The sequence below is a fragment of the Rhinopithecus roxellana genome, chromosome 8 (genome assembly GCF_007565055.1).
Source record: "Rhinopithecus roxellana isolate Shanxi Qingling chromosome 8, ASM756505v1, whole genome shotgun sequence".
NCBI classification, from domain to species: domain Eukaryota; kingdom Metazoa; phylum Chordata; class Mammalia; order Primates; family Cercopithecidae; genus Rhinopithecus; species Rhinopithecus roxellana.
In genome coordinates this window covers 117,942,474-117,969,507 of record NC_044556.1, presented here as the reverse complement: position 1 = coordinate 117,969,507, position 27,034 = coordinate 117,942,474, and the positions used below count along the sequence as shown (strand labels likewise).

Genomic DNA, 27,034 nt, shown 5'->3' with positions numbered 1-27,034 from the left:
AAATGTTATGTGTATTCTGACTGCTTCACTGACCAGCTGTTTCCTCATCTCTCTCCCCTCCTTGAGTCTTCCAATTCCCTGAGACACAACAATAATACTGAAATTAGGCCATTTAATAACCCTACAATCGCCTCTAAGTGTTCAAATGAAAGGAAGAGTCATATGCCTTTCACTTTAAATCAAAAGCTAGAAACGATTAAGCTAAGTGAGGAAAGCATGTTGAAAGCCAAGACAGGCCAAAAGCTAGGCCTCTTGCACCAAACAGCAAAGTTGTAAAAGCAAAGTAAAAGTTCTGGAAGGAACTTTTAGAAGTGCTACTCCAGTGGACGTATGAACGATAAGAAAATGAAACAGCCTTATTGCTGATATGGAAATAGTCTGAGTGGTCTAGAAAGAAGATCAAACCAGTCATCACATTCCCTTAAGCTAAAGCCTAACCCAGAGCAAGGTCCTAAATCTCTTTAATGTATGAAAACTGAGAGAGGTGAGGGAGCTGCAGAATAGAAGTCTGAAGCTAAGAGGGGTTGGTTCATGCAGTTTAAGGAAAGAAGCTGTCTCTCTATAACATAAAAGTACAAGATAAACCAGCAAGTCCTGATGTGGAAGCTGCAGCAAGTTATCCAGAAGATCTAGGTAAGATAATTGATCAAAGTGGCTACACTAAACAACAGATTTCCAATGCAGATGAAACAGCCTTCTATCAGAAGCAGAGGCCATTTAGTACTTTTACAGCTAGAGAGGAGAAGTTGATGCCTGGCTTCAAAGCTTCCAAGGACATGCTGGTTCTCTTGTTAAGGGCTTATGCAGTGGTGACATTAAGCAGAAGCCAATGCTCATTTACCATTCTGAAAATCCTAAGGCCCTTCAGAATTATGTTTAATTGAATCTGCTCTATAAATGGAATAACAAAGCCTGGGTAAGGGCACATTTCTTTACAGCATGTTTTACTGACTATTTGAAGCCCACTATTGAGACCTACTGCCCAGAAAGAAAGATTCCTTTCAAAATACTACTGGGCACTGACAATGCGCACCTGGTCATCCAAAGGCTCTGATGGAGATATACAAGGAGATTAACGTTTTCATTGCATCCCATGGATCAAAGAGTAATTTCAACTTTCAGGTCTTATTTAAGAAACACATTTTGTAAGGTTATAGCTGCCACAGATAGTGATTCCTCTTATGGATCTGTGAAAAGTCAACTGAACACCTAGAAAGGATTCACCATTCTAGATGCCTTATTAAGAACATCTGTGATTCGTGGGAGGTCAAAATGACAATATTAACAGGGGTTTGGAAGAAGTTAATTCCAACCCTAATGGATCACTTTGAGGGATAGAAGACTTCAGTAGAGGTAGTCACTGTAGATGAGGTGAGAACAACAAAAGAACTAGAATTAGAAGTACAGACTGAAGGTGTGACTGAATTGTTGCAATCTCATGATAAAACTTGAACAGGTAAGGAGTTGCTCCTTACAGATGAGCAAAGTGGTTTCCTGAGGCTCAAACCACTTTCTTTGCTTATCCGTAAGAAGCAACTCCTAGTGAAGATGCTGTGAACATCGTTGAAATGACAACAAAGGATCATTTTCCAAAGTTTAGTAGAGGACTTGGTGTATAGTAGGCACCCAATAAATATTTGGTGAGTTGAGTTTGTCCGAACACTATCAGCAAAGTTTTAGTATAAAACACCAAAACGTGTTAGAATTACAAATAAGACAGGTTATTAATTTCTTCTATGCATACTTCTGAATTGTTTGGTTTGTTATATACGCTTTTTTTTTTTTTCCCCTGAGACTGACTTTCCCTCCTGTCGCCCAGGCTGGAGTGCAGTGGCGCGATCTTGGCTCACTGAAACCTCCTTCTCCAGGGTTCCAGGGATTCTCTTGCCTCAACCTCCCAAGTAGCTGGGATTACAGGCACCCACCACCAAGCCCGGCTAATGTTTGTATTTTTAGTAGAGACAGGGTTTCACCATGTTGGCCAGGCTGGTCTCAAACTCCTGACCTCAGGTGATCCACCCGCCTTGGCCTCCCAAAGTGTTGGGATTACAGGCGTGAACCACTGCGCCCAGCCAATAAGCATAATTTAAATCCACTTTCAGCATTATTTTTCTTAATTTAGTTAATGCAATAAACAAGACCAAGGAAAAGGCTCCCAGACAAAAAAAAAATGTTCATGACTCAGTCTCTTTCACTCTGATTATATAAATATCTTTTGGCTAAGTATTCTATGGTATCAAAACTAGTTGGCCCACTTAAAATGTCTATGGACTTCCAACTCTCATTATGTAACAATCACAGTATGACTATAACTTTACTTACCCATGTATTTCAAGGGGAAATTTATACAGCAGTAACAAAATGACAGAGCAGATTTCTTGTTTTCAACCAGAATAAACTCAAAAATCATTTTATTAGCCATCATACCCTTCTTCATCAATTTCCTAATTCAAATAAATACACTGCTGTGATAAAAATCTCAAAGTATATTTATAAAGTAATACTGATTTCTTTTCTAATTTTACAGCCCTCTATACCTGAAATTATGAGGAATGAATATAGTTTTGTATCTCATAGGAATTCCAAAATCAGTGTTATTAGTAACGTTTAAAATGTATTAATAGGCATTGAGCCAATACCAAAAAGTCACTGAAAATAAAAATCAATGGTTAATTTCAAGACTTTTACAAGCCAAAGTTCAGAGTGAATAAACACAGAACATTATAAAATAAGAAAGCCAAAATGAAAAACATATTGAGGAAAGAAGCTTAACAGGTTAGACATTTTTCTACAGCTGTATACTGTCAGATACCTTACTTCTACTTTTCCCCTTTTATAAATAATAAATTCATTATCTTTTAGTAGTTTTGTGAAAGTAATTCATTCACCTACTTTTCAATATATACAACTACTTTAACTTATCTTTTTCCCACTTATATTTATTTTATAAAATATACCTAGGGTTAATGTTATAAATCACTAGTATGTAACTGTGAAAGAGGCACAATTGGGAGAGAAAGGGATTGCTGTCCACATACGAAGGGTAAATGGTAGTAAGTAAAAATTCTTTTTTTTTTTTTTTTTTTTTTTTTTTTTGAGGCAGAGTCTCGCTCTGTCGCCCGGACTGGAGTGCAGTGGCCAGATCTCAGCTCACTGCAAGCTCTGCCTCCCGGGTTTACGCCATTCTCCTGCCTCAGCCTCCCACGTAGCTGGGACTACAGGCGCCCACCACCTCGCCCAGCTAGTTTTTGTATTTTTAGTAGAGCCGGGGTTTCACCGTGTTAGCCAGGATGGTCTCGATCTCCTGACCTCGTGATCCGCCCGTCTCGGCCTCCCAAAGTGCTGGGATTACAGGCTTGAGCCACCGCGCCCGGCCGTAAGTAAAAATTCTATTGATCCATAGACATACACATTTAGTCTCTCGGAAATTTATCATCATATTTTCTATTATTTTAATTGCCTTTTCTGCAAGTGTTAGAACTGTTGATCTTTCTTGCTGCTGCTGTACATCTACAAAGTTAAGATAAACATTTTGCTATCAAGTATATTCTCTTTAAAAAAAATTAAAAATACTATTTCTAAAGTCTTATCCCTAATAATTCACTAATAGTGAGTTAGAAATAGTATTTAGAATACCAATAATAAATCAGTAATTTATTATTACTAATATAGACACTAGTAATTATTAGTTATTACTAATTATAATACAAATTACAAAAATACTATTTTTGTCATTACTACTTAGAAATTATTATTAGTAACTAAATACTAATAGTAATTAGTAATAACTGATAGTAATTTATTAGCTTCTATTCTTTCAAGTATGTCTCATGTTTTTTGTTTTCTGAACTGTAAGTGCCTTGAAGATTAATGTTTTTTTTTTTTCTTTTTGGCCTTTAGGCCCCAAGAGTCACTGAATTGTTTCTGAATTAAATAAAGGACATGGCGTTTTTTTTCTTTTTCTTTTTTTTTTTCTTGAGATGGAGTTTCGCTCTTGTTGCCCAGGCTGGAGTGCAATGGTGCGATCTTAGCTCACCACAACCTCCACCTCCCGGATTTAAGCAATTCTCCTGCCTCAGCCTCCTGAGTAGCTGGGATTACAGGCATGTGCCACCATGCCCAGCTAAATTTGTATTTTTAGTAGAGACAGGGTTTCTCCGTGTTGGTTAGGTTGGTCACGAACTCCCAACCTCAGGTGATCCACGCGCCTCGGCCTCCAAAGTGCTGGGATTACAGGCGTGAGCCACCGCGCCCGGCCAAAGGACATGGCTTTGAGTAAACTTACCTCTTCTCTTCTCTCTTCTGCAGAAGGAGTTTTAAGTTCTCGTGCTGTATCATCTTTCGGGTCAAAAAGATATATGTAATCTGAAGAGTAACTAACGAGAATCTCTTGACCATCTTCACTGTAACACAGAGATGTCACTCTGCAGGACTTATTATTAAGATGGGAAGGAATAAAACGGGCAACCATTCCAGTAGTCCCTCGACCTGCATAATTTCCTAAAAAAGAAACAAGAAGTTATTTCAAATTAATGTTTTAAAGAAAAACATTTTTTAAAACTCTTAATCTGAATTATTACATATGTGACTTAAAGTAGCAACATAAATAAAAGCCATCACATTTACTTCTAGTAGAGGTTCTTTCTCTGTAGTCAGATTTTGTAACAAAACAAAAAAGAATACGGTATAAAGGTAACATCTCTACAAAAAAACTTCATGATTGTCTAGAATTCCAGATTACATATGCTTTGTTGAAATGAGTTAATCAAGGAAAATGATTTATAAATACAGTCACACGAAGTCATCTTCCAAAAGTTTGCCCCAAATTAAGATAGTAAAGTTTTACAAAAAACTGATACTTATTAGCATACTACATAAATTAGTATGCAATGTATGCACTATCCTTAAGATGATACAACTTTTACTTCTTAAAAAAATTTCTGATTGCCATGAAATTTACCTGTTATATAGTACAGAGTTAAGAACGCTATTCCAATTTTAATTAACTCTGGTACTCAATGCAATATAATAGGTGTACAACTGGCACTTTGTGCCCTGGGGGCCCAGAAAAGCTAAATTCTAAGAATCCCACAAAGCTGTATAACCTTGCACAATGAAGTCTTATCATGCTCAAAATGTCAATTGTGTCCACCTGTTGAGAAACAATAATTAAGCCTATGATTTCATATTATATTACTACTGTTTTCCCTAAATGTACATATCCAAATAGACTGGACTCCTCAATTATGATTAGATATGTGACTTAATGTAGCAATATAAATAAAAGCTATCACAGTTTCAAAAAGAAAGATCTCATCTGGCATTCTCAATAATCTATGTACATCTTTACTGACATTGTTGGCTTCTTCCCAAGTCCACCTTTATTTTTAACAATATAAAATATGTGAATATATGAATGTGCATTCAGAGTGTGTGTGTGTGTGTGTGTGTGTGTGTGTGTGTGTGTGTGTGTAATCCTGGCCTTCCTTTACTGAAAAAATGTGAACAGAAGTTGACTTCTAATTGGTTATTTTGGAAGTACTTTGATCCTACAGTGAGTGAAGGGAAAGAGCACTGGTTTATATTAGATTCAAATTCATTATTAATAGCACTTTAAGGTAATAGTAGCATTATTAATAGCACTTTAAGGTAAGCAGGAATAAACATATGCTACATATTAATACATACCCAAGTCACTATTCTAAACAGAATGTGACCTTTACAGATGTAGTTTAGTTACGGTGAGGTAACTAATCCAGGGCACACCTCACCCTAACTGGATTAAGGGTGGGCCCAAATCCAATATGACTAGTGCCCTAAGAGGAAAATGTAAACGCAGACACACATGGGGAGAATGGCATGTAAAGAGAGTGGCAGAGATTAGAGTGATTCATCTATACCAAGGGGATGCCAAGGATTGGCAGCAACCACCACAAGCTAGGGGAGATCATGGAACAGAACCTCCAGTAGAAACCAATCATAAGACATCCTGATTTCAGACATTGAGCCTCCAGAAATTTAAGAGAATAAATTTCTGTTGCTTTAAGATACCTAGTTTGCGGTCATTTGTTATGGTAGTCCTGCCAAACTAATACATCAAATGTTACAACTTTTTAAAGTTAAACTGCAGAAGTATCATCCCAAAGGGTTATAAACACTTGGTGAAATGTTATTTTTTTATAATAATCCATACTAAACAAATACTATTTTCTGAAATTTTATAACAAACAAGAAATTTTAAAACTGAAGATGTCATAAAGATTTACTCTTTGAACTGACAGTCCTATATTTTCTCTAATATTATCTTCTTACCTGTAGCTCTTGTGCCCAGCATTCGCCGATCATATATTCGTACTGAGCTATCAGAACAACCAACAGCAAGGTAATATGGTATTGGTGGGCAAATAGCAACAGACGTGGCAGCACGTCGACAGTTAATTAAAATATCCTACAAAACATAACATAATACCAATTACATACAGCTATACAGCAGAAGTGAAATTATATTTACAACATTTTCTCATAGTAATTAGAATAACCATTCTCAGAACTCCTAATTCAGTCAAGAATGACAATGAGCGGAAAAACAATATGGCTTTCTTTTAACTTTTTTTTTCAGATTTCTACTAGAAATTATTTCTAATACATTCAGCCCATGTAAAATCAAAATAAATATACTCAATCAATATTTCTAAGAAAGATACTCTTTTCTTTATAGTTGGCCATGCAACTCCAAAATTGATAGATTGCTACCACAATATTGTATACTTTCCTTATAAACCAATCAAAATAAGAAAAAATATGAAAATACTAAACTTAATTAAAATACGGATTTTAAAAATGATCAGTATTTGAGCAATTAAATACATTCTAAAAAGGAAAAAATAAAAATTACTTTCAAATATAAGACTGAAAATACTGAGTAATTATACTAGATCAGCACCAGCTACAAAAAGATGGTAATAATCCAAGAAACTCATATTTATGTGACCACAATTAAAACTCTTTCCAAACTAGCTACATTTCATACAATGTTATAATACAATTCGAATTATTTCTCAGAAATGCCTGTTAAATATTCCCATACTCATGAATAATGAACATCTTTAGAAACGTAAAAAATTCAAAATTACCTTATAATATATCACTAAGTCATTAGTACCATTAGAAATGCCTGCTATTATTGGTCCACTTGACAGTAAAGACGGAGTTATAACCCACCTATGACAAATCTCTCATACTGTCTATGATAACTATTGATTATTTATATAGTATTCATATTTTTTTCTCTTTTTGAGACATTTCTTGCTCTGTTGCCCAGGCTTACAGTGGTGTGATCACAGCTCACTGTAACCTCAGACTCTTGAGGTCAAATGATCCTCCTGTCTCAGCCTCTCAAGTGGCTAGGACTACAGGTGCACACCACCACACTGGGCTAATTTTTCAAAATTTTTTTGTATGAATAGGGTCTCACTATGTTGCCCAGGCTTATTCATAATATTTTAAATGTAACCATTGCTATTAAAATATAGTAAAAAATTAACTTTTACATTGTATACTTTTTTTTACTTATAAAACCTTTCTCCTTAACCAGCTCAAAAATAAAGTACACATATAAATACAAACCCTGCAAGAGACAGGTCTTACTATAATGTTATTACTTATCTCTGTAGAATAATTAGAAAATGTAAGAGCTAGTACCCCAAACATATATCCTGAAGGTACTCTGTTGATTCCATACCGTTTTCTCTAATGACTCTCACTGCTCATTTTTCTCAGTAATTTTTTTTTTTTTTTTGAGATGGAGTCTTGCTCTGTCGCCAGGTTGGAGTGCAGTGCAACCTCTGCCTCCCAGGTTCAAGAGATTCTCCTGCCTCAGCCTCCTGAGTAGCTAGGATTACAGGCATGTGCCACCACGCCCAGCTAATTTATTTTGTATTTTTAGTAGAGACAGGGTTTCTCCATGTTGGTCAGGCTGGTCTCGAACTCCTAACCTCAGGTGATCTGCCCGCCTCAGCCTTCCAAAGTGCTGGGATTACAGGTGTGAGCCACAGCGCCCGGTCCCCAGTAATGTTTTTAAGTCAATTTAACCTTATACTTTATTCAATTACTAATTTTAGAACATTACTCTCATTACATAGAATTCATTAACCAAATGCCTTTCATAATTCTAAGTTTTTAGTAGTTAAGCATTACTCTAGTTACCAGTTTTTCTTTATACTCTCTGCTTCATTTCACTTTTATACGTAAAGGAAAAGTTTTACTAAGGAAAGAGTACTTTCACGTCTTATCAGACTTGTTTTTGTATTTTCCTGGGGTTTTTGTTTAAAGCACAACTGAATCTTACTACATTGAAACACTAAAACAACTTAAGAGAGTTTGCAATAAAAAATTTAGCACCCACCACTTACTCTAAGGAACAGGTATATCAAACACCCCTAATAACCCGATATTTAAACTTATTTCTGAGTTTAGTTCAATGTTTCCCTATTTGTATATGTGTGTATATACAAATACATAACAAAAAAACTGATTAAACTGTATGTTTAAAGGTTTTTTGGTTTGGTTTTGTTTGACATGGAGTCTCGCACTGTCACCTGAGCTGAAGTGCAGTGGTGTGATCTCGGCTCACGGCAACCTCCGCCTCCCAGGATCAAGGAATTCTCCTTCCTCAGCCTCCCGAGTAGCTGGGATTACAGGCACCTGTCACCACACCCGGCTAACTTTTTGTATTTTTAGTAGAGACGGGGTTTCACTATGTTGACCAGGCTGATCTTGAACTCCTGACCTTGTGATCCACCTGCCTCAGCCTTCCAAAGTGCTGGGATTATAGGCTTGAGCCACCACGCCCAGCCTAAAGGTTTTTCAATTTCTACTTTTTGTTTGCTTTTATTTCTCTGTTTCAAATATATAAAATAATCTTTTCACCCTAAAGCATGTTAACCAGTTGGTAACTGCTTTAGTTAGCAAGCACTTAACCTGATTAATAGTAATTTCTTTTTTTTTTTTTTGTAACTTTCAGTAAAAATATTTTTTGAATAGTACTTTCTTATTTCATTTCCTACTTCAAAATGATCCAAGGAAAAACTATTGTGCTCTAAATAATGTATGTCAGGAAAAATCACTTGGAATTACTTGTATGGGGTCAAAAGACTGAATGATTTCTCAGGCCTTTATAAGTTTAAAATAGTATTAAAGGCCAAACATGGTGGCTCATGCCTAGGAGTTTGACACCACCAGCCTGGGCAACATGGCAAGACCTCATATCTACTACAAATCAAAAGAAATTAGTTGGGCATAGTGGCACATACCCGTAGTCCCAGCTACTCAGAAGGCTAAGGCAGGAAGATTACTTGAGCCCAGAAAATTGAGGTTGCAGTAAGCTAGGATTTCACCACTGCACTCTGGTCTGACATGACAGACTGAGACCTTGTCTCAAAAAAATACATTAATTAATTTAACTAAATAGTATTAAAGCATAAAAAACTGATAGTAGAGATATTATCTTTAGGAAAGTGAGCTAAATTTGAACAAACATGTTGATAGCATGGTATCTTATTACTTCTTTTTTAAAAAGATAACATGTAATTACGGTTTAAAAGGAGAAAAAAAGACAATAAACTACCACAAGCTTTTGTAACTGCTATTTAGTAAGTCGAAGTTGTTTCCATGAGTAAATGAGATATATTGATATAAATTCTTCAGGTTTTTATAATATTAGAGAGTATATACTGAACAATTATTTTAATTTTCATAAATATATTTTAAATGTACAATTAAAATATTAAGTTCCCCAACTTCAATATTAATATTTTACATTTTTCAATTTCTAATGATAAAAAATATGCTTATTAAATATTTTAGCAAAATAAAAATTTTAAAATTCACCCATAATCTTACCATCCACATAACTTACTGTCCAATTTTAATTATAACCTTAATTTTTCTGCCTCATTTGTATAAAAATTTAATTCTTACATCTTTACAATCTTCTTTTGTGCAGCTAGTTTTGATGCGTGTATCAAACCACCTAACAGTTCCATCTTCACCACAAGAGAGAAAAGTGTAAGGGTCATTGGGTACAGTCATAATCTGAAGATGAAAAGAAAAGTGCAGATAATCATACTGAACATTTAAACAGATGGTTCTGAAAAATATTCCTACTATTTCATAAAATGATTAAGGTAAAGGTTACAAAAACCATGCATTTTGGTTATTCATGACTTACCCATACTATGATTCAGAATAGTACAATACAGATAGAAATAGATAAGAAGTAACTGTTAAATTAATATGATTCAGGACTTTGAAGATTAGCATTAACTTAACTTCAGATAAAAAGTTATTTGAAGTTATAAACTTCTAACAACCAGGTAAGAATGATTCTCCCCTAGGTAGCTTGTTCAAACTATTCAAAGCTTAATTTTTATGTTTTATCTATGTGAATTTATAACTGTATAATAAATAGGTAAGCAAATTTTCTTCTCTGGTAATGTTTAAGAAAACTGTGGGATGCTGAAATGATTTAAGTGCATAACTCACCTCTCAGAAAAATTTTAATTGTGGTAATGGTTACACAACATGAATATACTTAATGTCAACGAAATGTACTCTCAAAACAATAGTTTAAATGTCAAACTTTATACGTATTTTACTATAATAATCTTTTTTAAAGAAGTACAATATTTTAGATATGCCTATATCCACTTCTAATTTAGCAATGACAGTACTGTAAGTTGAGGCTCTCTATAAACCCTGCCTCAGTAAGTTCCTCTCTCCCTATGTCCCAAAGACCCAGTACTGGTCTGTAGCCTGTTAGGAAGTGAGTGGCAAAGCAGGTAGTGAGCAGCAGGCGAGCGAGCATTACCACCTCAGCTCCACCTCCTTAGGATCAGCGATGGCATTAGATTCTCATAGGAGTGTGGACCCTATGGTGAAGTGTTTCTCAAAGGTTGTGCACTCCTTATGAGAAGCTAATGCCTGGTGATCTGAGGTAGAACAGTTTTAAACCCAAAACCACCCCCACTCCATGTCCATGGAAAAACTGTCTCCTGTGAAACAGTTCCTGGTGCCTCCACTATAATGGTTTTGTGTATACAATATTCCTATGTTTGAAACACTGTGTATATGAAAGGTGTTCAAACTCAGCCATCAAGGAACTACAAATTACCACCACAAAGATATACAACTATACCATACCAGAATGGCCAAAATGAAAGAGACTTACAACATCAACTGTTGATGAGGATGTGGAGTAATGGAACACATTGCTGACAGGAGTATAAAATGGAACAATCGCAATGGAAAACTATGTATCAATATCTATTAAAGCTGATCATATGCTTCCCCTATAACCCAGCAATTCCACTAAAAATAAATGCCTGCATGGGGCACGTAAAAACATGCACTAGAATGTTCATAGCAGCACTACTGATATTAGCCAAATACTTGAAACAACCCAAATATCCAACAATAAACTAGGATTAAATTGTTATCTATTCCTAAAATAAAGTACTAAATCATCAGTAATAATGAACAAATCATTACTACTCCCAGCAACGTAAATGAATCTCACAAACCTTCTGTGTGAAAAAAGCCAGACACAAAAGAGAAGGCACAGAATGATTCCGATTTTTATAAAATCGTAAAAAAGCCCAAACTAATCTGTACTTTTAAGAGCCTAGAAAGCGGTAAACCCTTTGAGGGGACACACAGGACTTATTGGGGCTGTTTCTTGTTCTAGATGCTGAGTTCACATGTATTTTACTTTGTGAAAATTAACCAAGTTGCACAAATATACGATGCCAGCACTTTTCGGTAGGTGTTTTATACTTTTAAAAAATTTACTTGGAAAACCTTTGTCTTAAAAGGTTTACTATTATTGTGGTAAGCAGAATAATGGTAGCCCAAAGATATCTACATCCTATTTGTCAGAACCTATGAATACTTTACCTTAGATTGCAAAAGGGATTTTCTAGATGTGATTAATTAAGGATTGTGACCATAAGGAGATTATCCTAAATTATCCACAGAGGCCCAATATAATTACAAGGGTCTTACCAAGCAAAACAGGGCAGGAGAGTCAGAGTCAGAGAAGGAGATAAGATGATGGAAAAAGTCAGAGAGAAAAAAAGATCTGAAAATGCTATGTTGCTGAGTTTGAAGATGGAGGAAGGGGACTTGCTCCAAGGAATGCAAGTAACCTCCAGAAACTGGAAAAGGCGAGACCAGAAGAAATATACACCTGCCAACACTTTGATTTTAGCCTAGTACACCTTATTTCAGACATCTGACTTCCAGAACAGTAAGATAATAAATTTGTTACTTTAAGCCACGCCCCCATATTTATTTATTTATTTATTTATTTATTTATGTATATACACACACACATATACTACATACACATATACAAGACATGGTTTGGTTGTGATCCCACCCAAATCTTATCTTGAATTGCCACATGTTGTGGGAGGGACCCGGTGGGAGGTAATAACCGAATCATGGGGGCAGGTCTTTCCCATGTTGTTTTGGTGATGGTAAGTCTCACAAGATCTGATGGTTTTTAAAATGGGAGTTTCCCCACACAAGTTCTCTTGTCTGCTCTCAAGTGAGACACACCTTCCACCTTCCACCATGATTGTGAGGCCTCCCAGGCACGCAGAACTGTAAGTCCAATAAACTTTCTTTTGTAAACTGCCCAGTCTCGGGTATGCCTTTATTAGCAGCATGAAAACGAACTAATACAATATACAACTTTTAATTTACCGAACTACAATATATCAATGTCCTTTGCTTCAATTAAACCAATTTTGCAACGAACACAGAATAACAAGATTTATACCCTGCAAAAAATATATAAAAACTATATTCAACCTAAATAAGTACACATTTCAAGGAAAATATGAGAATTTTTATTCATTTCATATTTGTGAAAATGTAACTAGTATTCCATCTAATCAAGTCAGCAGTGTTAATTTACTTATGAAACTATTTAATCAGTAAGAAATATTTATGTAATTTATTGACTTAGCTTTGATGACTTTATTAAGTAAAATGGTCACTTTTGCTTTGTATACTATTGTCTACAAATGAAATTATTGGAAGCATATATTTCCAAGGATATTTATTTTTAAAAACTAGAATACTGAACTTGTTAATCAAATTAATTAATGAACTATGAGTTCATTATGTATGTACTCACACTGCTATTATAAAATTAAATTATTAAAACACACATCTATTTCTTATAGTTAATGCCCTTATAAGTTACGTTCAGAAATCTGAATCATTTAGGAAGCTTTCCTCACAATTTAACCTTCCTCAAGAAGGTGAGGAAAGTATAAGAATGTTACAGAAGAAACACTTCTCCAATGGCTGAATAAGACCTCTGAAAATATACTTTTTCATAAAAACACTGAGAACACTACAAAATTTCAAAATCAACTTTTTTAGAACTGTGAAAATTAACCAAGGGATTAGAACAATCCAAGAAACATTTATTCAAGACAAATAACTGAATCTCAAAGAACAGTGCGCTTTGAGCCACTTTAACTTGTGATATTTTCCCTAAGTCAACAGCAGCCTTGCAACTATGGTAGTTGTAAAAAAAACAGTAACTTCGCAGCCACTGAAAGTCACAAAACAAGTTTGGAACTCACCCAAATGCCCTATCCTCAAAGACTTATCACAATTTAATCTGTCCTTAAGTTCCCTGGAAAAGCTGCCTTTTAAGGGCTTACATGAATTTGACCATATTCAACCCCATCCTGAGGGTGTTTGTCAAAAATAATCAACAGCAATGATTTAACATCACAGTTGCTTGAGGCAGTAATACTAGGTGACGCAAACAAGAAGATGACCAGAAAAAATTAAAAGTAAAAAATAAGAATTAGACATTAATAGTAGAATTTGAAAAGCAACAAAATATTTCTGGGAATTTATAAATTAAGCACATGTATAAGGATGTGCACATGTCAAAGAAGGACCCAAGAAGGCCCTACTATAACATCCCTGGCTGACCTTGAGGCTTTGAACAAGCAAGAAGCGAAAGCTAAGGCAGAGTTGTAAATTTCCAGGGCACCTGAAGGCAACCCAAACACACAGACCCCTTTGGCAAAGACTGGCAGGCTTACTGGTTCAAGGCATTTAAAGAAATCTCTGTCTAATCCTTAGGTGATGACTAAGCTAACCAAGCACAGACTACAGTGCCTACACCTGAAAAATACAGATTTAACAGAATTAGTCTAGGAAAATCACTAAACAAACATCAATGAAAACAACAAACAGCAACAAGGTTTTTCCATTTATTCCATGCTCATGGATTGGAAGAATCAGTATCATTACAATGACCATTCAGCCCAATACAACCCACAGATTCAATGCTATTCCTGTCAAACTACTAACATCGTTTTTCACAGAATTAGAAAAAACTATTCTAAAATTCACATGGAACCAAAAAAGGGCCTGAATAGCCAAAACAATCTTAAGCAAAAAGCACAAAGCCAGAGGTAGCACATTACTTGACTTCAAACCATACTTTAAGGCTATAGTAACCAAAACAGTATAGTACTGGTACAAAAACAGACACACAGACAGACCAATGAAACAGAATAGAGAATCCAGAAATAAAGCCACACACCTACAGTCATCTGATCTTCAACAAAGTTGACAAAAATAAGCAATGGGGAAAGGACTCCCTATTAAATAAATGGTGATGGGATCATCGGCCAGCCATGTGTAGAAGAACGAAACTAGACCTCCCTACATTTCACCATATATAAAAATTAACTCAAGATGGATTCCAGATTTAAATGTAAGACCTCAAACTATAAGAATCCTAAAAGAAAATACAGGAAACACCATTCTAGACATTGGCTTTGAGAAAGAAATTATGACTAGGTCCTCAAAAGCCATTGTAACAAAAACAAAAATTGACAAGTGGGACCTAATTAAACTAAAAAGTTCTGCACAGCAAAAGAAACTATCAACAAAGTAAACCAACAACCTAAAGAATGAAAGAAAATATTTGCAAACTATGAACTCGACAAAGGTCTAACATCCAGAATCTACAAAGAACTTAAAAAATTTCAGGCCTGTAATCCCAGCACTTTGGGACGCTGAGGTGGACGGATCATGAGGTCAGGAGATAGAGACTATCCTGGTTGACATGGTGAAATCACATCTCTACTAAAAATACAAAACATTAGCTGGGCGTGGTTGCACGCGCCTATAATCCCAACTACTCGGGAGGCTGAGGCAGGAGAATCGTTTGAACGCAGGAAGCGGAGGTTGCAGTGAGCCGAGCCGAAATCGCACCACTGCACTCCAGCCTGACGATGAAGCGAGACTCCGTCTCAGAAAAAAAAAAAAAAAAAAAGAACTTAAAAAATTAAGCAAAAACCAAATAAGCCCCTTAAAAAATGAGCAAAATAAACAGACACTTCGCCAAAGACATACAAAGAGTCAACAAACACAAAACAAAATGTTCCACATCCACTAATCTCAGAGAAATGCAAATCAAAAACACAATGAGATACCATCTCATATGAGTGAGAATGGCTATTATTAAAAAGTCAAGAAACAAAAGTTGCTGGTGAGGCTGCAGAGAAAAAGGAATACTTATATACACTTGGTGGGAAGGTAAATTAGTTCAGCCACTATGGAAAACAATTTGGAGATTTCTCAAAGAACTTAGAATGACCAACCCAGCAATCCCAATCCTGGGTATATATCCAAAAGAAAACAAATTGTTCTACCAAAAAGATATACGCAATTACATGTTCATCTCAGCACTATTCACAATAGCAAAGACGTGGAATCAACCTATGTGCCTATCAATGGTGGACTGAATGAAGCAAATGTGGTACATACACATAGAACACTATGCAGTCACACAAAAGAATGAAATCATGTCCTTTGCAGCAACTAAGATGCAGCTGAAGGCCATTATCCTAAGCAAATTAACACAGGAAAAGAAAATCAAATACAACACATTCTCACTTATAAGTAGGAGCTACACATTGGGTACCTGTGGACATAAAGATGGCAACAACAGAAACTGTGAACTAGTAGAGTGGGGAGGGAGAAAGGGAAGGAAGGGGTGAAACACTAACTACTGGGTACTATGCTCAGTTCCTGGGTAATGAGATCATTTGTACCCCAAACCTCAGCATCATGCAGTATACCTAGGAAACAAACCTGCACATGTACCCCTCGAATCTAAAATAAAAGTTGAGGGAAAAAATGAATCCATAAAGCAAGAAAAAAGCTACTGGGCAAACTGGTTATCTACACGCAAAATAATGAAGTTGGGTCCTTACCCTACATATGCAAAAATTAATTCAAAATGGATTAAAGATCTAAACATACAAACTGAAAGTATAAAACTCCTAGAAGAAAACACGGGGGAGGCCAGGAGCGGTGGCTCCTGCCTTATAAGCCCAGCACTTCGGAGGTGGAGATGGGCAGACTGCCTGAGCTCAGGAGTTCGAGACCAGACTGGGCAACACGGTGAAACCCCATCTCTACTAAAATACAAAAAATTAGCTGGGCATGGTGGCGTGCGCCTGTAATCCCAGCTACTCAGGAGGCTGAGGCAGGAGAATTGCTTGAACCTGGGAGGCAGAGGTTGCAGTGAGCTGAGATTGTACCACTGCATTCCAGGTAACAGAGCGAGACTCCGTCTCAAAAAAAAAGAAAAGAAAACATGGGGGAGAAGCTTTATGACATCGGATTTCACAATGATTTATGAGATATAACAACAAAATCACGGTTAACAAAGCAGTAACAGACAAGTGGAACTACATCAAACTTAACAGGGTAAAAAGGTAATCTATGGAATGGGTGAAAATATTTGTGAACCATGTATCTGACAAAGGGTTAATATTCAGAATATATAAAGAATCCTATATTAACAACAAAAAATAATGCAGTTAAAAAATAAGCAAAGGAGATTTCTCCAAAGAAGATACACACATGGCCAAGAAGCATATGAAAAGAACCTCAACTTCACTAATCTTTGGGGAAATAAAACTCTCAACCATAGTAAGATAAAACTTCAAGTCCACTGGAATGCCCACTAAAAAAAAAATAGTTAAGTGTTGGCAAGGAAACAGAGAAACTGGCACCGTGCACACAGCTGGTAGGCATGTAAAATAGTGGAGCTGCTATGGAAAATAGTATGGCAGGTCTTCAAAAATTTAAAAATGGAATTACCATATGATCCAGCAATCTCTGCTTCTGAGTATAGATCCAAAAAAAAAAAAACTGGAAATGGGATCTTGAAGAGATATTTGCACACTCATGTTCACTGCAGCATTATTCACAATAGCCAAGGAATAGAAGCAACCTAAGTACCCACCACTAGATGAATTTAATTATTTATTTATTTTTGAGATGGAGTCTCACTCTGTCGCCCAGCTGGAGTACAGTGGCGTGATCTCAGCTCACTGCAACCTCTGCCTCCTGTGTTCAAGTGATTCTCCTGCCTCAGCCTCCCAAGTAACTGCGACTACAGGTATGTGCCACCACACCCAGCTAATTTTTGCATTTTTAGTAGAGACAGGGTTTTACCGTGTTGGCCAGGATGGTCTCGATCTCTTGACCTCGTGATCCGCCCTCCTCAGCCTCCCAAAGTGCTGGGATTATGGGTATGAGCCATCACGCCCGACCTATTTATTTATTTTGAGACAGAGTCTCGCTCTGTCACCCAGGCTGGAGTGCAATGGCATGATCTCGGCTCACTGCATCCTCCACCTCTTGGTTTCAAGTGATTCTCCTGCCTCAGCCTCCCGAGTAGCTAGGACTACAGGCACCTGCCACCACACCTGGCTAATTTTTGTAGTTTCAACAGAGGTGGGGTTTCATCATGTTGTCCAGGCTGGTCTTGAACTCCTAACCTCAAGTGATCTGCCCACCTTGGCCTCCCAAGGTGCTGGGATCACAGGCATGAGCCACAGCACCCAGCCTAGATACATGAATAAAGAAAATGTGATATATACATACAATGGAATCTTCCCCTGCCTTAAAAAGGAAATAAATTCTGACATATGCTACAATATGATCATGCTAAGTGAAATAAGTCAGACATCAAAAGTCAAATACTGCATAATTACAATTATATGAGGTATCTAAAATAGTCAAATTCTTAGAAACAGAAAGTAGAATGATGGTTGCCAGAGACTAGGATAAGGAAGAAAGGGGAACTGTTAATAGATGCAGAGGACCAGTTTTGAAAAAAAAAATTCTATGCTGATTAAAGTTTGTATATGTATTTGGCAAAAATCATCTTGGGTAAATGGGTCTATCATGTTAAAATGGCCTGTCTTTTGTGTGCTGTTTTGGATTTTGATTTAATTTTCTAAAAAATAAATTATGTTAACATAGAAAATTTCACATGGGGAAAAAAAAAAAGATGACTCAAGTCATACTGTAACAAAAGTCAAATCCAGATAGATGACAGATCTAAATGCTAAAGACAAAGCAATGAAATTAAAGTAGAAGAATATCTTCATAACTCTGGGATAGGAAAAGATTTCTTAACCAGGATAAAAAAGGCACTAATCATAAAGGAGCAGACAAATATACTAGACAACATTAAATACTTTTCTTCATCAAAAGACACCATTTTAGGCTGAAATCCCAGCACTTTAGGAGGCAGAGGCAGGAGGAACGCTTGAGCCCAGGAGTTCTAGACAAGCCTGAGTAAGACAGTAAGGCCCCATCTCTACAAAAAATTTTTAAAAACTTACCCAGGTGCAGTAGTGCATGCCTGTAGTCCCAGCTATTTGGGAGGCAAGACGATTCCTTGAACCCAGGAGTTTGAGGCAGCTGGGTGCTATAATCATGCCACTGCCCTCCAGCCTGGGTGACAAAGTGAGACCGCATCTCTCAAAACAAACAAAACCCTTCACCATTAGGAGAGTGAAAATACAACCACAGAATAGGAAAAGATAGGCTCATATGCAGAAGATATTAAAAAAAAAAAAAAAAAAAAAACTCCTATAATAACAAGACAGACAACCCAACAGAAAAAAATAGGCAAGAGATTTGACTACACATTTCATAAGAGTACATCCAAATAACCAACAAACATACGAAGAGATGCTCAGCCTCAGCAGTATCAGCACAGAAAGGCAAATGGAAACCAATTAAGATGATACTATACATCCACCAAAGTAGAGCTGAAAATACCAACTGTTGGCAAAAATGAGAAGCAACAGGACCTCTTACATGCTGTTGGTGGGAATGTAAGTTGTTACTACACTTTGGAAAACTATTTGGCATTATCTCCAAAATAACCAAACATATATTCTATGACCCAGCAATTTTACCACTAAGTATACACCCAAACAAATGTGTGCATTTGTGTACTGAAAGACATGTAAAAGAATGTTCTCCAAACTTCCATCAGCATAGAACAGATAAATAAATTGTGGTATATTCATATAATGGAATACTATACAGCAATAAAATGGACAAATTATAGTTGCAAGAAACATGCATGAATTTCAAAAGAGTTAAGATTTTGCTCAGCAAAAGAAGCCAGATACAAAAACAACAACAAAGACACAAAAAGCCATAAAGTATGCTTCCATTTATATAATGTTCAAAAACAGAAAAACAGGGGTATTACAAAAAACAGAAAACTCCAGAGTGTTAGGACTCAGGATAAAAGGAGCTTTGGGATACTTAATGCGTCAGGTGGTAGTTACATGAACAGACTTGCTTTGTGATAATTCACTAAGCCATATACTTAAGATTTATGTACTTTTCCGATATGTTCTGTACTTCAATTTAAAAATTTTTAAATAGTGAATGGAATAAGGTCTAATAAGCAGGTCTGAAATGGCTAATCAGAATTTCCCCAGACTACAAAAAAATGGAGAGAATAATGAAGTAGTAAACCAAAGACCTACTGACTGAGAATTTCCTACATTTTTCAAGATGCCAATTGCTCACATCAAGAACATCAACAAATCCCAAATATAAAAAATAAAAAACAATCTACATCAAGACACACTTTTGTGACATAAAATTAAAAAAAAAAAAAACGGCAAAGAAAAGCAAAATTAAAAGTAGTCGAGGAAAAGAAAGAGGTTACCTACAGAGGAACCACAATTAGACTGATATCTGACTTTGTAACTTCAACAATGGAAGTCAGAATATAATGGAGTATCATCTGAAATAGAATAACTAACAAATGAAGTCCATACCCAGCAAAACTACCTTTGAAGAACGGGCATTAAAAAAAAAAAAAAGACATTTTCACAAAGGAAAGAAAAGGAAGAAAGGAAAGAATGAATGAAGGAAAGAAAAGGAAACTGGAATTGTTTTCTATCGACAAACTCTCATATAAAAAAAAAAATGCGGGCCGGCACAGTGGTTCATGCCTGTAATCCCAGCACTTTGAGAGGCCGAGGCGGGCAGATTACCTGAGGTCGGGAGTTTGAGACTAGCCTGGCCAACATGGAGAAACCCCATCTCTCCTAAAAAAAACAAAAACAAAAACAAAAAAAAACAAAATTAGCCAGGAGTGGCGGTATGCGCCTGTAATCCCAGCTACTCAGGAGGCTGACAGGAGAATTACTTGAACCTGGGAGGCAGAGGTTCCAGTGAGCCAAGATCATGCCACCGCACTTCAACCTGGGCAACAAGAACGAAACTCCGTCTCAAAAAAAAAAAAAAAAAAAAACAAAGAAAAGAAAAACTGCTAAAGGATGTACCTTCAGTACAAAATAATACCACATAGAAAATGTGTGATGGGAAGAAGGAAAGGTAAGCCAAAGGTATTAGTAAATATGCAGGTAAATCTAAATAAACAACAAACACTAACAGTAAACCAATAATATCTAATTCATGAGAGAAAACAGAATATAACTAAATCCTGAACAATATAATCATATAAAACTGAACAAGGTATGTTCCAAGTTCCTTTATTCAGGTGAAGGGTAGAAATATTTACTGATGTTTGGCTTTGTTCAATATTCTTGTGAAAGTAGCTGGGGTAACCTCCGGAATAACAAAAATGAATGTCTATCTTCCAAGCAAGAAACAGAAACACAATGGACAAAAAGTAAAATACTCAAGTAACTCGAAAGGTAGACTTTATTTCTGTTTTTTATTTTTGAGACAAATTCTCACTCTGTCGCCCAGGTTCGAGTACAGTGGCACAGTCTTGGCTCACTGCAACCTCTGTCTCCTGGGTTGTTCAAGCAATTCTCGAGCCTCAGCCTCCCAAGTAGCTGGGATTACAGGCGTGCACCACCATGCCCAGCTGATTTTTCTACTTTTAGTAGAGACAGGGTTTCACCAAATTGGCCGGACTGGTCTCAAATTCCTGGCCTCAAGTGATCCGCGCCTCAGCCTCCCGAAGTGCTCAGATTACAGGTGTGAGCCACCACATCTGGCCTCAAAAGGTGGACTTTTAAAAGGAGAGGAAGGTTATTAAAGATTGGAAACTTTTTTAAAAAAGTAGAAAACATAAAATAGGGGATAGAAACAAATCCAAATATATCAGTACTCACAATAAACATAAATTCATAAATCTCCAGTAAAATCCCAAAACTATGAGACTGGATAAGAAAATAAAATCTAGCCATATACTACTCATATAAGTACAAACAAAAACATGAGGACATAAAAGAACTGGAATTCAAATGATGGAAAAAATACACCAGTTTAACACAAAAAAAAGGGAAACCTATCAATAATTTAATACAAAAAAATGACATGCAAGTATTTCAAAAGAGCACTCTGGAGGCTGGTACAGCTCAGCTGTATAGCACAGCTATAACCTTGGCACTGTGAGAGGCCCAGGTGGAAGGACTGTATGAGCTCAGGAGTTGAAGACCAGCCCTGGCAACACAGCAAAACCCTGTCTCAACAACAACAACAAAATTAAATTAGTTGGGCATGGGGGCACATGCCTGTAGTCCCAGCTACTCAAGAGGCTGAGGTGAGAAGATTGCTCGAGCCTGGGAGTTTGAAGCTGCAGAGAGTCATGGTCATGCTACTGCACTCCAGTGTGAGTAACAGGGTGACCTTGTATCATAAATAAAAGAGCACTCAGTTGTGCAAGCATTTTTTCTGAACCAAATAAAGCACTATAATTGAGTCTTAAATTTATTCCACCTTATTTAACTCAGCTCAGGTCTTAAGCTCATTAATATCCTTTAGGAATCTGATTCTTTTGTCTACCATACTAGAGTCCCTTCTATCATACAAAAATTTGATAAGCTACTTTACACAAGCGAGTGATTGTTTAAAAGGGTAAAGCCTAGTACAGAGTCATGCAGCACAGTAACAGAGGTATCTTTAAAGGTAAACACCTGTTTGCTTACAGCATGGTTGCTCAAGCAATTACAAACCCATCTTAGAGTACTATTACTTGCATCTTATTTCTTAACTTTATCCAGAAGCCTATCAAGACACATTTTCTCAAATGCTCTGCTGACACCTAGATATTGTCAATAATTTATATGCAACAAATGTGCATACACACACGTCTCTACATGTACACACAGGCATCTACACATGCATGAACACTTAATCAAAAATATATACACTTACATATATATCATATAATCATAATAATACTATACCTCATAAGTAGTTCCATAATGGCACGTAAATTGGCATTGTCTGTTGGTTTCTGCATCTTGCTCAACATTGGTATAAAATATTACTCCATCTCCAGAGCAGGATACAATCTGTTTATCATTTGTGCAAGGTAAGAACTTTGCACTAAATATGTTTGCTCGGTGCCCTGAACGAATTGTTGTCAAAACCTAAAACACATAGATAAAGCAGTTAATGGCAACTTATTATTTCCTAGAAATACTCCTTTTTAATATAATCATAGCCAGTAATATATTCTCATTAACATTATCATCTTAGTGAAAGATTATCACTAGACTGTAAGCTATTATAATTTTAAAAAATCAGAATCCCATATATTTCTTTTGTTCCTGTGAGATGTGATTAAGATGGAGTGCCATCAACAGGAATAGTGTCATGAAAATAAAACATGCATATTTCCATTTATTTAGTTTATCTGACTCACTCATAAAATCTCAGTAAATAACAAAGAACTACTTTGACTGACTTTTGAAATTTGCTGTATGCTAAATGATTAAGTTATTCCCTCTCAGGATGACAAAACAATAAACTGAATTTTAATGATTTTCACAAAATCAAAGTAATGAAATGGTACAGATAAGACACAGCAGAAGTTCCTACTTGGTTTTTTGTCCTTGTGATAGTTTGCTGAGAATGATGGTTTCCAGCCTCATCCATGTCCCTACAAAGGACATAAACTCAGCCCTTTTTATGGCTGCAGAGTATTCCATGGTGTATATGTGCCACATTTTCTTAATTCAGTCTATCACTGATGGACATCTGGGTTGGTTCCAAGTCTTTGCTATTGTGAATAGTGCCACAATAAACATACATGTGCATGTGTCTTTATAGCAGCATGACTTATAATCCTTTGGATATATACCCAGTAATGGGATGGCTGGGTCAAATGGCATTTCTAGTTCTAGATCCTTGAGGAATCGCCACACTGTCTTTCACAATGGTTGAGCTAGTTTACAGTCCCATCAACGGTATAAAAGTGTTCCTACTTCTCCACATCCTCTCCAGCACATGTTGTTTCCTGACTTTTTAATGATCGCCATTCTAACTGGTATGAGATGGTATCTCATTGTGGTTTTGATTTGCATTTCTCTGATGGCCAGTGATGATGAGCATTTTTTCATGTGTCTGTTGGCTGCATAAATGTCTTCTTTTGAGAAGAGTTCTGTTCATATCCTTTGCCCACTTTTTGATGGGGTTGTCTGTTTTTTTCTTGTAAATTTGTTTGAGTTCTTTGTAGACTTTGGATATTAGTCCTTTGTCAGATGAGCAAATCGCAAAATTTTTCTCCCATTCTGTAGGTTGCCTGTTCACTCTGACGGTGGTTTCTTTTGCTGTGCAGAAGCTCCTTAGTTTAATTAGACCCTGTTTGTCAATTCTGACTTTTGATGCCATTGTTTTTGGTGTTTCAGACATGAAGTCCTTGCCCATGCCTATATCCTGAATGGTATTGCCTAGGTTTTCTTCTAGGATTTTATGGTTTTAGGTCTAACATTTAAGTCTTTAATCCATCTTGAATTAATTTTTGTATAAGGTGTAAGGAAGGAATCCAGTTTCAGCTTTCTACATATGGCTAGCCACTTTTCCCAGTACCATGTATTAAATAGGGAATCCTTTCCCCATTTCTTGTTTTTGTCAGATTTGTCAAAGATCAGATGATTGTAGATGTGTGATATTATTTCTGAGGGCTCTGTTCTGTTCTGTTGGTCTACATCTCTGTTTTGGTACCAGTACCATGCTGTTGTGGTTACTGTAGCCTTGTAGTATAGTTTGAAGTCAGGTAGCATGATGCCTCCAGCTTTGTTCTTTTGGCTTATGATTGCCTTGGCAATGCGGGCTTTTTTTTGGTTCCATATGAACTTTAAAGTAGTTTTTTCCAATTCTGTAAAGAAAGTCATTGGTAGCTTGATGGGGATGGCATTGAATCTATAAATTACCTTGGGCAGTATGGCCATTTTCATGATATTGATTCTTCCTATCCATGAGCATGGAATGTTCTTCCATTTGTTTGTGTCCTCTTTTACTTTGTTGAGCAGTGGTTTGTAGTTCTCCTTGAAGAGGTCCTTCACATCCCTTGTAAGTTGGATTCCTAGGTATTTTATTCTCTTTGAAGCAACTGTGAATGGGAATTCACTCATGATTTGACTCTCTGTTCGTCTGTTATTGGTGTAGAGGAATGCTTGTGATTTTTGCACATTGATTTTGTATCCTGAGACTTTGCTGAAGTTGCTTATCAGCTTAAGAGGATTTTGGGCTGAGATGATGGGGATTTCTAAATATACAATCATGTCATCTGCAAACGGGGACAATCTGACTTCCTCTTTTCCTAATTAAATACCCTTTATTTCTTTCTCCTGCCTGATTGCCCTGGCCAGAACTTCCAACATTATGTTGAATAGGAGTGGTGAGAGAGGGCATCCCTGTCTTGTGCCAGTTTTCAAAGGGAATGCTTCCAGGTTTTGCCCATTCAGTATGATATTGCTGTGGGTCTGTCACAAATAGCTCTTATTATTTTGAGATACGTCCCATCAATACCTAATCTATTGAGAGTTTTTAGCGTGAAGGGCTGCTGAATTTTGTCAAAGGCCTTTTCTGCATCTACTGAGCTAATCATGTGGTTTTTGTCTTTGGTTCTGTTTATATGCTGGATTACGTTTATTGATTTGCATATGTTGAACCAGCCTTGCATCCCAGAGATGAAGCCCACTTAATCATGGTGGATAAGCTTTTTGATGTGCTGCTGGATTTGGTTTGCCAGTATTTTATTGAGAATTTTGGCATCGATGTTCATCAGGGATATTGGTCTAAAATTCTCTTCTTTTGTTGTGTCTCTGCCAGCCTTTGGTATCAGGATGATGTTGGCCTCATAAAATAAGTTAGGCAGGATTCCTCTTTTTCTGTTGATTGTAATAGTTTCAGAAGGAATAGTACCAGTTCCTCCTTGTTCCATTGGTAGAATTTGGCTATGAATTATCCGGTCGTGGACTTTTTTGGTTGGTAGGTTATTAATTATTGCCTCAATTTCAGAGCCTGTTATTGGTCTATTCAGGGATTCAACTTCTTCCTGGTTTAGTCTTGGGAGGGTGTGTGTGTCCAGGAATTTATCCATTTCTTCTAGGTTTTCTAGTTTATTTGCGTAGAGGTGTTTATAGTATTCTTTGATGGTAGTTTGTATTTCTGTGAGATCAGTGGTGATATCCCCTTTATCATTTTTTATTGCATCTATTTGATTCTTCTCTCTTCTTCTTTATTAGCCTTGCTAGCGGTCTATCAATTTTGTTGATCTTTTCAAAAAACCACCTCCTGGATTCATTGATTTTTTTGAAGGGTTTTTTGTGTCTCTATCTCCTTCAGTTCTGCTCTGATCTTAGTTATTTCTTGCCTTCTGCTAGCTTTTGAACGTGTTCACTCTTGCTTCTCTAGTTCTTTTAATTGTGATGTTAGGGGGGTCAATTTTAGATCTTTCCTGCTTTCTCTTGTGGGCATTTAGTGCTATAAATTTCCCTCTACACACTGCTTTAGATGTGTGCCAGAGATTCTCGTATGCTGTGTCTTTGTTTTCATTGGTTTCAAAGAACATCTTTATTTCTGCCTTCATTTCGTTATGTACCCACTAGTCATTCAGGAGCAGGTTGTTCAGTTTCCATGTAGTGAGCAGTTTTGAGTGAGTTTCTTAATCTTGAGTTCTAGTTTGATTGCACTGCGGTCTGAGAGACAGTTTGCTATAATTTCTGTTGTTTTACATTTGCTGAGGAGTGCTTTACTTCCAACTATGTGGTCAATTCTGGAACAAGCATGAAATGTGGTGCTGAGAAGAATGTATATTCTGTTGACTTGGGGTGGAGAGTTCTATAGATATCTATTAGGTCTACTTGGTGCAGAGCTGAGTTCAATTCCTGGATATCCTTGTTAACTTTCTGTCTGGTGGATCTGTCTAATGTTGACAGTGGGGTGTTAAAGTCTCCCATTACTATTGTGTGGGAGTCTAAGTCTCTTTGTAGGTCTCTAAGGACTTGCTTTATGAATCTGGGTGCTCCTGTATTGGGTGCATATATATTTAGCTCTTCTTGTTGAATTGATCCCTTTACTATTATGTAATGGCCTTCTTCATCTCTTCTGATCTTTGTTGGTTTAAAGTCTATTTTATCAGAGACTAGGATTGCAACCCCTGCCTTTTTTTGTTTTCCATTTGCTTGGTAGATCTTCCTCCATCCCTTTATTTTGAGCCTATGTGTGTCTCTCTGCACGTGAGATGGGTCTCCCAAATACAGCACACTGATGGGTCTTGACTCTTCAGCCAATTTGCCAGTCTGTGTCTTTTAATTGGAGCATTTAGCCCATTTACATTTAAGGTTAATATTGTTATGTGTGAATTTGATCCTGTCATTATGATGCTAGC

At 36.6% G+C, this 27,034-nt stretch overlaps 1 protein-coding gene across 9 annotated transcripts in view; it reads right to left on the bottom strand.

Moving 5' to 3' along the window:
* Positions 1-27,034, bottom strand: part of DCAF6 (DDB1 and CUL4 associated factor 6) — a 141,441-nt gene that overhangs the window by 75,701 nt on the left and 38,706 nt on the right. For all 9 annotated transcript variants that reach the window (XM_030935411.1, XM_030935412.1, XM_010371788.1 and 6 more), the window contains exons 4-7: positions 22,602-22,787; positions 9,979-10,092; positions 6,313-6,448; positions 4,286-4,500 (exon numbers count right to left, since the gene is read on the bottom strand). In XM_030935411.1, the coding sequence (XP_030791271.1) occupies positions 4,286-4,500; positions 6,313-6,448; positions 9,979-10,089 (462 nt within the window). In that variant the 5' untranslated portion in view covers positions 10,090-10,092; positions 22,602-22,787. The remainder of the gene's footprint in view (positions 1-4,285; positions 4,501-6,312; positions 6,449-9,978; positions 10,093-22,601; positions 22,788-27,034) is intronic.